At 43.6% G+C, this 14,502-nt stretch overlaps 2 protein-coding genes across 3 annotated transcripts in view; one reads left to right on the top strand and one right to left on the bottom strand.

The window, feature by feature from the left end:
- The window catches only part of syn2b (synapsin IIb), a 61,213-nt gene extending 58,533 nt beyond the window's left edge, over window positions 1–2,680 (bottom strand). The window contains exon 1 of one of the 2 annotated variants that reach the window (XM_076025344.1): window positions 1,812–2,680. In XM_076025344.1, coding sequence (XP_075881459.1) covers window positions 1,812–2,251 — 440 coding nt within the window. In that variant the 5' untranslated portion in view covers window positions 2,252–2,680. The remainder of the gene's footprint in view (window positions 1–1,811) is intronic. The other variant, XM_076025343.1, reaches the window with a different exon arrangement.
- Window positions 2,681–9,327: 6,647 nt separating this feature from the next.
- tamm41 (TAM41 mitochondrial translocator assembly and maintenance homolog) lies at window positions 9,328–13,490 on the top strand. The gene is made up of 8 exons (XM_076025341.1): window positions 9,328–9,718; window positions 10,014–10,196; window positions 10,489–10,581; window positions 10,767–10,917; window positions 11,322–11,467; window positions 12,191–12,356; window positions 12,577–12,639; window positions 12,987–13,490. The coding sequence occupies exons 1-8, from the start codon at window positions 9,581–9,583 to the stop codon at window positions 13,076–13,078; spliced, it is 1,032 nt and encodes a 343-aa protein (XP_075881456.1). The 5' UTR covers window positions 9,328–9,580; the 3' UTR covers window positions 13,079–13,490.
- Window positions 13,491–14,502: the final 1,012 nt, after the last annotated feature.

Raw genomic sequence — 14,502 nt, 5'->3', positions numbered from 1 at the left:
TGACTGCTGGAAATCATATCTACTGCACTAGACAGCCGGATTCCATTCAGTCCAATTTTATGCAGCAGCGTCTGGCTTAAACTCAGAGTCCGCACAATCAATATTACCTGGCTGCGGTTTGTTTTAGAGCAGGCGAGGTAAGATAAGATTGTGGCGCAGGTGGACTGCACAAATCAATTTCCAACATAGTCCATGTTTTAGAAACAAAGAAAGAGGCCTGGCAAAGGAGTTGACGACCACCCAGGCAAAAAACAATTGCAAAAATGATCCACTTTCGTGCAAAAAAAAAAAATCAATGAGTCCCACTGAGTCTCAATCATTCAATGACCCTCACTAATTGATTTGCCCACACAAATTGAGTAGCGAGGGTTGGACTCACGCGCACACATTCAACTCTCACTGGGCCGAATGGCAAAACATGACAAGATTCACGGCTGGAGCCATTGAGCCATTATCGATGGAGGAGGTATTTAAAATAGAAAACATTATTAGCTGGTGGAGGTAAACATCAGTCACTTTTCTCAAGCGCTTGCCTCATGACGTAATATGTAAGTTAAATGTATTGTTGTGCGAGAGTTTGCGTATAATTATGATACCAAGTGACAGTTATTGCTACCATTCAAACCCATGGAACGAGCCATTGAAGCGCATTATGCCAGGTGTAGCTGGTTGCCTGCTCAGCACTCTCTCACGAGAGCGTACCCGACTGTATGGCAACATCAGCATCTCTTAACTATAACTATAAAGGTAGGGAGCTCAGTTGTCTGCGTACATTCACGCTTCAAGGAAAGCCCAAGGGGCAGGAAAAAGAAGAGTAGTCATGCTAGGATGCAAACAGGCTAGTTTTTCACAGGACGGTGCTGGGTAGCGGTAAAAGCTTTACGGATACAACGCTATACCACACACTAAACCCATCGTCCTTGCCAGTTTAAAAACTTTATCCTGGAGATTTCCATCTCAACTCAAAGTTCCCCCAACCCAATGTCCTTTCGCTGCATTTGAGGATGACAGCGTCACAACAATGACTGAGAGTGACCAGCGACTGTGCAGTGGCGTTCGCAAGGAAGACGGCTGGCCCAAACTCCCAGACAGCGAACCCCAGTTTCAAGGGATCCTCGGCAGCAAGTCGGATATCACGAGGAAGACGCCGGCTGCGTTTCACTCAAAGAAGGTGATGTTTAATTCAGAACTACACGCTCCACTGTGGCGGTGCATGATGTATGAGTTGTTAGCATAAGGATAATACGCTGTTAGCCAACTTGTGCTGTCAAGGGAGCCGAGCGCTCAGTCGTCGGTCTTTAGTGCACATTTGCACACACGTTAACGCCGTCTTCCCCAAACATTCAGACAGACTCACAGACACAGGGCCAGGTGATGGAGCTGGGCGGTGAGATGTGTGAATCCAAACCCCCAGAGGAAAGCTGTCCTGTCTGTTTGAATTGGTGGAGCTGTTTCTATTTCTGGAACCCTTGCGGTGGGTGAGGTGAGGGGAACGGTGTTCAGTGCAAACACAGAACACACACATATATCAAAAAGAAAAAAAAAGAAAAAAAATCAGGCATTAGGGTGGAGGAATTCATGCTACAATTCAACCGAATGTTTGACATTCAGCATCAGGCCAACACACCCACGCCATAGAATCCTCTTCCCTCTGGCGGACCAGGCAGCAAACATTCTAAGCGCCAAATCAAAAGAGCATCCCGACGAGTCGGTTCCAAAGACAGACGGCCACGTCGCTTGACAAATCCAAGAAACTGCAAAAACTTCCCACGGCTCGGCTGGAAATACACGATGCCCGCCGTGACACTCACCACTCGTGCTGGGGCTCGTCGACCACCAAGAGGATCTTGAACTTCTTGGACAGGGAGGGAGACGGCGCCGACTGCTCCACGAACGCCGTGGCCGAGGCGGCCGTCTGCTTGACGGCGTTGGTGATGGAGCTGAAGGAGCTGAAGAAGCCGGAGGAGCCGCCAGAGGAGGAGGTGGAGGAGGACTGGGCTGGCAGGGGCTGCTGGGCGTGCTGGCTGGGGCGCCGCTCCTGGGCTGCGGGGGAGCTGGCCGGAGCTTTGGTCGGCGACTGGGCCGGGGCAGCGACCTGCTGGGTGGGAGAGGCGACGGTGGCGGCGGTGGCGGCGGCGGCGGCGGCGGGAACCGTGGCGGGCGGGTCAGGCCTCTGGAGGTCCGTCATGTAGCCGTTGGGCAGGTTGGACATGAAGCTGCTGTCGGAGAGGCGGCGGCGGAGGAAGTTCATGGCTGCGGATGAGAGGGTCACTATCCGGGCTCGGGTGCTTGGTCGCGGTCGGTCCGCCTCCCTCGCTTAGATAGGTCTCGGACTTCTGAATGGGAGGTCAACGAGGGTCGGGCGGGGGGTCCGGAGTGGCTGTTGTGGAAGGGAGGGAACGGCTCTGGGTCCAGTCTTCGAGAGACAGCTCTCCAAAGCGCAGCGAAGTCCTGCAGAAACGGCGCGCGCGTGTTCCTCTGGTGCTTCTCCTGCCGAGCCTGACGCCCCCTCAACTAATGCGTGACGTATGCGTGCGTGCGTGCGTGTGTGTGTAAGAGAGAGAGACAGGGAGGAAGAGAGAGAGAGAGAGAGGTGTAGACTGCCTCCTCGCCGCCTCCTGAGCTGCAGCAAAGCCAAACGTGCCGCTCTCTCTCTGTTCCCGTCTCACTCTCTCGCTCACGAGCTGCCCTTTCCCTCTCTCTCTCTCTCTCTCTCTTTCACTCTCACTCTCTCTGCCTCCCGCGCACTGGGCATGCCCGCCCCCACTCCCCTCCCCCCCACACACACACACTCTCTCATCCCCTCCCCCGTCATCGTCATCATCATCATCATCATCATCATCACCAACCGCTGCCGTCGTCCCTGCATCGCTGGCTTAGGCACGCGCGTCGTGCCGCAGCCCTCTTGGAGCGCTTGCGTGCCGTGTGCAACCGCTGGGGGGGGGGGGGGGGTAAGCGTAGATGAAGGGGTTTCCTGCGTGCGTGCATGTGTGTGTGTGTGTGCACAAGGTGGAGTTGACAGATGGCGGCACCATCCGTCGTGCCGGGTATAAAAAGAGAAAGAAATACTTCAAAACAATCCCCCTCTCCTTTCTCATCCTCCTCCAAATCACTACGACTCTCCACCTTCGTCCACTCGGCCGCCGACACACGACAGCGATCCCACTTTTCTCTCTTGCAACAGGGAGCGTGACGCTACCCCCGCTCCCTCTCACTCACCCCCCCCCCAGCCGCCACCGAGAAGGCGTCCATGCCATGACAGTGTGGCGTAATGCAGGGATGGAGGGATGGAATCTGCAGCGCTGTGGTGGAGAAGAAGAAGAAGAAGAAGAAGAAGAAGAAGCTGGAGTGCGGGGTATAGATGCAGGAAGAGGTCCATTATTCACTCTAGTAGTTTGGATTGATTTGAGCCGATAGACTCCCCCTTGTCCCTCCCCCTCCGCCACCCTCTCTCCCATCTCTGTCTGCAGAAAAGGCGCACAGTGATCGGGTGATCACAAGGATTTCTTTTTTTGAAAAACATGCATTTCAGACAGTCATCAGTTGACCCGAGCACTGATCTTTGTACTCATCATTTTAAGCACAGTGGGATTATTCGAGCGATTGCACGGCAGGGTATTGAGTCCAAAACTTTAAAACACTTCCTCATGCAAGCCTCACTGACAGTCACTCCTGAAACCAATGCACACTACATATTTCTTTTGTCTCGGCGTCTCCTCTACATGCACGTGTCCCTGTGTCTGGCTTCATTATGTATTCACCGCTTCAAAGCGTGCGCGGAGCGCGATTCCTAAATGCCATCCGCAGTAGCGGCGCGGTGCACGCGCCACGGTTTGCCGTTATTAGCGTCACTTCAAAAGCCAGAGAGAAAGAGAAGCAGCAAGAAGGTGACAGCACAAAGAGGGAGGCGAAGGACTGTTCGAGCAAGAAGAAAATCCCCCATCGGCTGAGCCCGCGCCGGGGTGAACGGAGCTCCGCAGTGCTGCAGAGGGTGAAAAGGAGTTCGGGCAGTGGACAGTAGGTCCCCACACAGGCAGAAACGCTGATATTCAGCCGTGTTCCGGGGGTTTTCCGTGTCTTTGGAGATTTTTTCAAGAGCAGCATTTCAACACCGATGCTATCTCAAGTAAAATGAGTTGACCTTTATACAGTGGTAGAGCCTTTCAGATTGTCTCTGCAGCACTTATTCGGTAAGATCTTACTTAAAAAACCAGGAAGGCCAAGTGTGAGTTAAAATAAAACAACGATTGAGGGTCCTGTGTTCTGTCTATTCATAAAGACCCCTGTTTTTTTTTCCAGTCCTGCATGCCGGTGGAACAGCCTTGCACAATTAGATATATTAATATACGGCGTGTTCTGCATTTCTTCTCAGCGTTGTGCAGAACCAAAAAAAATGCTCAGCTTTGGATTCCTGCTAAAAACCTATGCATGTTTAAAGGGATGAAATGAGCGTAGCCACAGAGGCAGAACCAACACCTGGCAGGAGGATTGCACTAATCCTGGGGAGGCTTCAATGAGATAGCAGCGTCCTTTGTGACATCGAAAAAGGGCCGATTTTTCTGGGATTCATCACATATGGAGCAAAGGGAGGAAAAAAGTCAATTGATGGGGTGAAGACACATAAAGTATAGTTGGAGAACTTGGGCAAAGGGGTTTTGCATGATATCGGGTCTGATGTCTATTTCATGCAATGTAAGTTTAATGTTTAAACAACAGCGACATAGAGGTAAGACTTTGCGGGGTGCTGTGATTAAATGCCTGGATTGTCTTGTTTTAGCATCTATAACAATAAGGGAAGCCTACACAATTGTTTTAAAATCACTCTGATGGTAGAGATGCGCACGTGCACGTATGCAGGAACTTGAATCGGGAACGAGAATCTTAAATTTTGTGGTTTTCAAACACAAATTTGGCAAAGCACGAGCAACGCCTGTGTTGCTGGGGATGGGGGGGCTAAAGTTTTTTTTTTTTCTTCAATTCTCTCTCTTTCTCTCTCTCCTTTTCTGCATGGCATGCATGCTCGTCGGCAGTCACGATGAGTCAAGTCCAGCGAGGATGTGGGGGAGGGGAGGTGCTGCGAGGCCGAGTTCAGTCAACCACGAGAGAGCCGGAGTGAATCACGGCAGCGTGAGCCGTAGTGACATTCGGAGCTCATCGTGGCCCACGTGCTCCGTGACACACATTAGCATCACTTTTCAAAAAGAGGACCTTGCATAATATAAGTGCGCCTTGTGTTCCAGTGCCGTTTTGCGGCTGAGGGAGGACGGCCACGGCAGGATCTGCCGCCGCCGCTGGAGGAACCGCGGTCAGGCTGCGTGCACGCACGCAGCAGCGAGAGCTGCAGAGCCGCTGGCTTCACTCGAGCATAAACTCCACACATGCACACAGCCATGCATGCAAGCAGACGCTGATGTTTCAAATATATGCGCCCCCTTCTCTGCTGCAAGAGGGGTCGCGTGTTTTAAACTGTTGCGCAATGTGTAAATACAGCTTTTAGCAACGGATATATGAGTGCAATCTTTTCTCTGTCTGAAGACGGTAAGCTTAAAAAAAAAAAAAAAACACAATGTCTGTATGACTGTAAGATTACATCTTTACCTATTTTGTACGTGTCTGTGTTCTTGCGAACGTGGCAGTGTGAAGGACAGAGGGAAGTACGGCAAGGACATTTTTTTTTTTTTTTCAAAGCATCCTTGCACTGAAAAAAAAAAAAAAACATTCCTCACCTTCACTCACTTTTCATACAGTTTTAGAGTGAAGCTAAGATATTAATTAATGTTGGGTTAAGGTTCTAATTAGGCGTATTGGGGTTAAGGTCAGTCAGGGTTTGGGTTAGTCGGTACAAAGCAATGGAAATCAATCAAGTCCTCACAAAGGTAGAGGGAGTGTGAGTGTGTGGGTGGGTGACAAATGTGGGTCAGACCTCCTGTGACCTCGATAATCCTTTCAATACATTCAATACCTCCTTTCAATACCTGGTGTATACCGTTATGGTGGAACACTCACTGTGCCCTCTGTGGCCATTGTTGAAATATAAAATTCTAATAATGAATCATTATGGCTAATTTGATCGAAGATGCACTCGCAGGTTCATTTAAAGGACATGGTGCTCAACCAAATAAACAACAGGATTATTATGGATCAGCGCTTTTCAGGTAAGCCCTGTTCCAATTCGAGGTCTTCCCAGATTGAAGACACAGAATTCATTTCAGAACTCTGTCCCCTGCATCCACAAATGAGCCTGGACGTCAGGATTTTCAAAACAATGGATGGAACCAATGGAACCAATCAACGGAACAATGGACAAACAAGGCGAGGGGAGGAGATTAGGATGTTGACTCTGACCTCAGGCACCTCGGGGAATTGAACGCTCAGTCAGGCTACTATAAAAGATCTCTCAGTGAATGAACTTTTACGGCGACGTGTGCACGGATGGAGCTTTGAGATTAAAACACCCACGCGCAACAAGCGAATCTGTGGCAGATCCTGTGAGCGCAACACTATTTCACCAAATTTCGCACGCATCTCACGCAGTTGTGAGCGATGCGCGGTATATTTTAAGAAAGATTCAAAAATCAAGACAGAAAACTGCCATGGCAACAAGTGGAAGAGCGCTGTGCTAGCGGAGAGACGACCGCAGTAAACACAACAACAAGCAAAGAAAGTAGGAGGCAACATTATTCCCAGGAAATATTAGTATTCAAGGTCTATTAGCGAGCAAAGCTTACTCATTGTCTGACTCAGTGATTGGGCAGAGTGTGTCAGCAAGTCCTGCAGGAGAATGGAGATGGAACATTGTTATATTGTTGTCATCCTTGGCTTTTTGTTACAAAATTGTTTAGATGTGCAACAACAATCAACAACTTTTTTACGATGAGCAAAAAAAAAAGTCACTGATTTTAAAAAATGGTTTGGCAAACCACTTGGCTAAACATTTAAGATACTATGAAACAAAACTTTATTGGTTGTAGTGTTTTATGTTTTTTATATATTGTCAATAAAATCCTTTAATATTAATTTACCACCAAAATATATCTTGATGGATGCATATATACTCATATTTACTAGACAAATATAAAAAAAGTGTTGTGGGAGAAAATTTAACACATAAATAAAAATTAGTTTCTTGTCCACCTCTATTTACAGCCAATGTTTCTACAGTTTATAAGATGAAGACCTGAGAAAATGAATGGCTGGAGGTCAAAATCCATTGATCATCTTTTGGTTTAAACAATTAATTAACAAATAACTAATGTGCGTACTGCAATCTTATCACTGGATTCCAACATTACGGATGCTGCGGACTTCCTTCGGAAGCCAGCAGCGGAGCAATTTGGAACCAACTGCTTGTGTCATCTTCTCTTGGTCTGCAGCAGCCGTTCGTCCGCATGTGTGTGTGCACGCACGCTCATGTGGAATGGTGCATCCTCTTTTGATGTTCTTACGCAGAGCATAGCCGGCAACGGCAATCTCCATGGCAACCGACGTGCCAACGCCGAGAAGATCTTCTCGGCTGGCGCTGATGTATGCAAACATGTTTGTTTTTTAATCATAAACATACGCATTTTGATGAAAGCTGACTTGTAGCCCCTCGCTGAGGGGAGCATCTGTGATCGATAGGTCTTGCTTGTTGTTTAAGCGTAATCTTCCATCCATGCAATCCCTTTAAAATATGACACTCGTGTTTATAACACTCACTGGGTCTGTCGAAGCTGCACTTTCAGATTGGTATTCCTGCACATGTCAGCAGAATAATGTATAATCCTGTTTTGGTCTTCACTCTTTCGATCGTCTTCTTGTGACTGCAAAGTTTTTTGTTTTTTTTTTATTATTATTCATGTCAACACCCTAAATACACTTAACATGCACCAAATCCCGTCTAATTTGACACACGTCAAAACAGCTCTAGACTCTAAGATTATGAAAAATGAACCCGTTAGATTTAGCAGCGCCATCTACAGAAACAAAAACAGCTGCTACAGCTTTATAATAAAAGCTTTAATCATTAGTGCTGAGTTTATATATCCTTAATGCAGTAATCCAAAGCTGTTAAAATGTAAGGGATATGATGTAAACAGCCTGAGTGTTGGGACGTGGGCCGTCGGGAGAGATCTCATAGCAGTCACTGTAAAGTAATATTTGTCCCCGCTCCTGACAATCCCATAATGCACCTGAGACATATTGGTCAGCTGTCAGGATTCTTTTGCCATTATTCATTAGGACACATTGTCAGCAAGTGCAGCAACTAATGTAGGGGTGAAGATTAACGATCAAGTAAATCCTAAATGGCTTTTCTAGCCGCAGGGTTTACATATACATATATCTCACACTGGCAGTTACAGCGTTATCCCCATTAGAAGTGCCAACAATATCAAATTCTGTAATGGTTCCAATTTTAAAAACTTTAAAATACTGTAGTTTTTTCTATTTTGAAATAAAGTTTTAAAATGTAGCGTGTGCTCTCATTTGCGCGCATGCTTTATTCAATACAATTCATTGCACTACAATCAACAGTATTGAAAGCACACACTACAGCCACAGAAAATGAAGGCCTGAAGATGTCACTTGTTATTGTTTTAGCTCACTCTTGTGGAATCCCCTCCCCACCCCCAACATAAACCAAAAATGTTTAGAGGATAAATCATTTCATTTGTTTTATTAATAATTTATTAAATTTGTTAATTTATAATTATTAAATTAAACACGTAGCAGTGAAATAAACCCTTGCTTAGCCCAGAGACAGACCCTGTCCGGAAACCCGGTCTGAAACCGCCCTCTGCTGGCTAAGACGAGATCTGTTGCTAAACCTTTTCTTCCTTCTTCTTTTTTTCCCCCTACGAACCGAGACAACTCGCAAACCATTTCATTAATTCCCCCCCAATGACAAAGTATTCGCTCAATGACACAGCACACATTTTCTGGAATTGAATCTCATTAGAATTGTTTGTTGAATAAATGAAGAAAATCTGAGTACATTGTGAAAGCTGACGGCACTGGAGACGTTCATTCTAGAAAACGAATTTACCATACAGAACTCGTTAATTCATCAGAGTAAACTTGTACACGATATTATAAGAGCAAACTCGTAATTTCAGACTTACTTTTAGAGTCGATACGGGTTGTTGCGTAAAAGAAAAAAAAAAAAAAAAGACGACAGACTGATTTATGAAGTTGTACTTCATTGTGAATGTTCTCAAGGCCTTCGTCATTACGAGCATTTTAAGACGAATTAAAAGAAAAAATCAGACCTTTTTTTCAACACCTGTGTCCGTCTTGTGTATGACTCAATTTCCCATGAGCCTCTGACATGCGACATGATCTGTGACGTGTATTTCAGTCGACTGCTAAACACTACCCCTACCCAAAACAGCCATCATGGACACATTCAAACAACAAAAAGTGTTCCTTTAGCGTTATTTATTATGTGTTGTATCACTTGTTAAGTGGCACAAAGCCCCTTACTATGATGCGGAAGTCATACCTGTAGTTGGCATAAACTGTTTTTACTCGAAACTTCTGTGGACATTCCGCGAAATAGCTCGTTTGTGGCTACCTAAGCTAGCTCCCGGCCAGCTTCAAAATGACTTTACCAGCCTTGCACAACACCGGCGTGCTTTATAGGAGGATTCTATCGCAGTTTCCTCAGGACCTTAGCTTAGCGTTTGCATATGGATCTGGTGTTTTCAAACAACACGGGACCGAGCAAGGTCACATGGAGGTGAGTGACACTCCCATCATGTTCGTGCTCAGTAAACTTCATTGAAATGAAGTTGATTCAATGAATGACATAGGCAGTTTCCCTATAGACGTTTGCTCCCAGTGCACTTCATAGGCTTTCCTCTGTGTGTGTGTGTGTGTGTGTGTGTGTGTGTGTGTGTGTGTGTGTGTGTGTGTGTGTGTGTGTGTGTGTGTGTGTGTGTGTGTGTGATGTGTGTTTAAGTTTGTACTTTTATCATATGTTGATCAGTGATTTGAGTGTGTTTATTTGTTTGTTTTACTTCTGATTTATGTAGAAAAACATGCTGGACTTTGTCATTGCTGTGGATGACCCAGTGACATGGCACACCATGAATCTGCTGCAGAATCGCAAGCACTACTCAATCCTCAAGCTGCTGGGTCCCACCAAGATTAGCTCCATACAAAATGAATATGGGGCATCCATATATTACAACACTCTGGTGCCCATTGATGGGAGGGTAAAATGTTTTATCTTCTTTTCCACACTTTATTTAAACTAAGTTGTTTGTTTTTCTTAAACAAGTTCTGTTGGCTAACATGGATTATTTACTTAATTTACCTTGTTGTCTTTCTTTGCTTTTGAGGGCTCTTTGTTCTCCCCAGTCTGACAAACAAACACAGCTGTTGTCAATTACTGTAATAAAACGTTTTAATTACAGAGGGTTCAACATGGTTCAAATGAGAGGGGTTTTATACCTGGTCAGTCTTGACAAGTATTCATTTATCAATACCTTCTTCTTCTCTTTCCAGATAATCAAATACGGAGTAATTAGTACAGACTCTTTGACTGAGGACCTGATGCACTGGAAGACAATGTATGTTGCTGGACGCCTCCACAAACCAGTGAGTATAATGATCTGGAATGAAAATTGTTTTAACTGATTATATAGTCAAAATCTGTATTTGGTAAAATAAAATAAAATTGCAACACATTTGCATTAAAGTTTAATACATTTCAAATGTATTTGCGCATATATCTGCATGGAGGTTTATGTTTGTGCTACATGTTTTTATGTATTCTCACGCAGGTAAAAATGCTGGTGCAGAGTGAGAATGGAAAGCTCAGAGCAGCCCTGGTGGCCAATCTGAAAAGTGCTGTTACAGCCTCCTTCCTCATGCTGCCAGAGAGCTTCAGTGAAGAGGACCTCTTCCTGCAAATAGCTGGTCTCTCCTATGCTGGTACATTTCCTTTTACAACTACAGAAACCTGAAGAAAATACCCAGAAAAGAAAATTGCTTCTTTGTACGCAGACGGTAGACAGTAATCAGTTGAACTGGATCTCATGTAGTGACATGAAGATTGCCCCAAAATGTTAACGCCCTGCCTTATAATGTTAATAAAGGGAGTTTATAGGAGACACATTTGCATGCTTTTTAATGCTGCTGAAATTAGATTTGAAGATTATCACGAGTGGATCAGAAATCTCTCCCCATCAGAAATGTCCCACCATAAGAAAATCCATTTCTCAAACTTGGCCACTGTGACATTATTTTCCTGATACACACTGAGGCAGATATTCTGATATTCAACTTTATTACCCCCCAAGATTATTATTTTTTATTTATCTCTGTTATCTCTTCAGGGGATTTTCGGATGGTGATTGGAGAAGACAAATCTAAGGTCTACAATATTGTCAAAGACAACATTCAGCACTTCCGGATCCTTTACAGTAACATTTTGCGTGACTGCCCTCAGGTGGTATACAAACCTCAGCAAGGGAAACTAGAGGTACAATAGGGTGCAAGCGCACACATGCACGCACACACACACTTACACATTCACAAACAGAGGCAAGGACACTATTCATTATTATTGAGTTTAACAAATAAGATATACATGATAATTGTCATATAAATACAGTTGTGTTGTTGCCTTTTTTCAGACACTTAAGTAAAGTGACTTGAGTGTAGCCCTCAACTGAAAACAGAGTGTCCTCAGCTGGGGGAAGTGACCTTTTGAAGGTTATATACATAAACAACTTGGCACTTTGCTGTGGAACTTGAACTTTGAATAATCTATTATAATGTACCCTGAAAGCTTATGCATATATATGCATTTATGTACAACATGACATGAACTCATATCCCTTTTTCCCTTTCCTTTTATATTTATTTTGATGCTAGAGGTGGTAACTATTGGCGTTAATGCTTGGCTTGACAGTATTTTATAAGTAGAATATGTAAATACTGTACAGATTTAGGATATACTTTTTGCTCTGCATTGTAAATTCACTCTACAAAAAGCTTTAAAAGTTGTTTAAAGCATTTGTGACTATTTACCTTCTCTAAGATACATTTTTGAGATTTTTGAGATGCTATAAATGCTCACTAATATTAGGAAATTGTCCAAAAAACAAATCCCCTCTGCGTCCCAATGCTCCATTAAGGCGTGTTGGTGTCTTAATAAGTCCTCTGTTTGTATCTCTGGTTACTTTATGTTGGGCTCCTGCAGGTTGACAAAAGCCCAGAGGGCCAGTTCATACAGCTCATGGCGTTACCCCGGACACTGCAGCAGAGGATCACAAAGCTGGTGGATCCTCCAGGGAAGAACCGGGATGTGGAGGAGATCCTGCTGCAGGTCGCTCAGGACCCAGACTGCGGAGCTGTTGTACAGCAAGGTTCGGAACAAAAGCATATTGAAGAGCTGTGTACTATTAACCTGCATTTTAGAGACCTGGGGGTCTCTGACATAGTAGCACTCTTGTGTTTCCTTACATTTCAAATCTGTAATCTTGTCTGGAAGTTTTTATGGCCATTTAGATTAACGGACAGTTTTTTGTTTTTCTCAGAGTGATAAGATGTTAAATGCCACAATTTTGTTTCTCTTTTTATTCTCAGGCATGTCATCTATTGTGAAATCGTCCAGTATTACACAGAGCCTCAAAGGAATTGCCACTGCTGGTAGGATTTGTTTCCCTTTTTGAGGGATAGGTGGTGTTAAAAAAAAAAAAGTCTTTCTAGACTGTTGGTACAGACTGACTAGGCTCTCGTTAAGAAATGATTTGTCAATTCATTAATTTATATGCCACTTCCTATATTGCTGGTTGATCTTTTGAATATAAGACAAATGTGCATCTGCTGAATTATTGAAGTACTCGTTGAGTCTTCATGTTTCCCATCATCAATTATAAATGTCTTTTATAACTTCCTTTTATAATGCCTAAATATATTAACAGTGGATAAATTGTACAGTGTTTGAAGAGAAAGCGGGTGTCTGACTAAATGCAATGTGGTCTGCCCCTCTTTAGGCATGTGGAAGACTGTGTCGTACAGCTCTAAGAAGCTGCTAAAGATGTGGAAGGGTTGGAGGAGGAAGCCATCTGTCTCACAGATGTCTTGATGCAGTTTGTCTACAAGAATCCTGCAGTTTTCTGTCAGACAGACAATCAAAGTCCATCCTTTTTAGCCTGGAACAAACTAACTGGAACAAAAATAATTCTAAACTCCCTGTACAGATGCCTCTTTTATGCATTTGTAGTAAAGAGACATTTAAAGAGGCTAACAGAATTAATGCTCACATAATGCTGACATAATGCTGCGACAAGGAGGACCTTTTCGGGAAATGACAACATCGGCTGATGAAGAATTGCTGAGTCAGCATTGTCTGGAGCCGCAGCATAAAATGCTATCTCCTCACACATTGCCAAAGATCATAAATGATGCGTCTCCATCTTCATGTTTTAACCTTAGTCATGTCTCACGTTTGTGCAAGATTTTGATATGAAAGACGATTAAATCACAGTGAAAATGCCTGCCATGGTTACATCTGTTTATTAAGATATTCATCCTGTTGACAATCAGGAAGTCTCACAGTCAAGAAATTGGTTGAATGTTGAATGTGTTAAATGTCTCTTGTCATTCAAGTGACTTTATTGTTCTTCATTTGAACTGTATTTATTACCTATTGATCTTGAGTGACTTTAACTTTTAACTAAGATTTGTCAATGTAGAAAGTATAAAGCCTTTAGTGAGACCAAAATGTAAATAAAACTGTTAGTTTTATTTTGTGTATTGGTAGAATTCACGGGCATCAATAAAATGCAAACTGAATTGTTGAAGTAAGATTTATTTCTTTTTTAGAGAATAAATTATTCATTTCTGGCAGTACTAATGTCACAAGCTTTTGCTTGCCACTGACTAGTACCTTAAAAATAACCTAATTTGTAGACATGTACATCAGCATGACGGTCACATTTTTGTGTTTTTAGTACTGTAGGACCAGCAAGAGTCTTTCAACTCTTTCACCTGCCTTGGAATCTCGTATTATTCTGCATAGTGAATTTCCAAATAGTTAGTACTTAGTGTTAGCATAGCACAAGGTTACCTAGCAACATGCACTACTGAAAAACGTCAAGAGGATACTTGTATTTCGATAATATCTCACTGCAGAATTACTCTGTTTGTTATGTTTTATCTTTTATGTTCTAATAGCTATGCTTTATTGTTAATGGTATGATATAGTATGGTTTATTGAGGAAGAAAGCTTGGAATAAGTGCTTACTTATTACCCCATAGCCATTTTCTTTTCTTTTCTTTCTTTTCTTTTTTTTTTAATGATGCAGTCATTTTAGCCCTACTGCATGAGCTATTTTGACATCCCTTTTTTTTTTTTTTTTTAGCAAATGTGTTTCATACAAAGTGTGATAAAACAATATAGTATACTGTCGCGTGGCCTCACAAACCTTTCAAAAATAACTTCATACGACACTTAAATCGAGACGTCTACCTAAAACGAACGCATTCCACGACTGTTAACACATTTTA

This window comes from Nelusetta ayraudi, unplaced genomic scaffold, assembly GCF_046127955.1.
Source record: "Nelusetta ayraudi isolate G7.1 ecotype Tasmania unplaced genomic scaffold, CSIRO-AGI_Nayr_v1 ptg000017l, whole genome shotgun sequence".
In the NCBI taxonomy this organism is placed as follows: Eukaryota; Metazoa; Chordata; class Actinopteri; order Tetraodontiformes; family Monacanthidae; genus Nelusetta; species Nelusetta ayraudi.
Note: the sequence above shows the minus strand (reverse complement) of the source record. Positions and strands in the feature narration are given on the sequence as shown.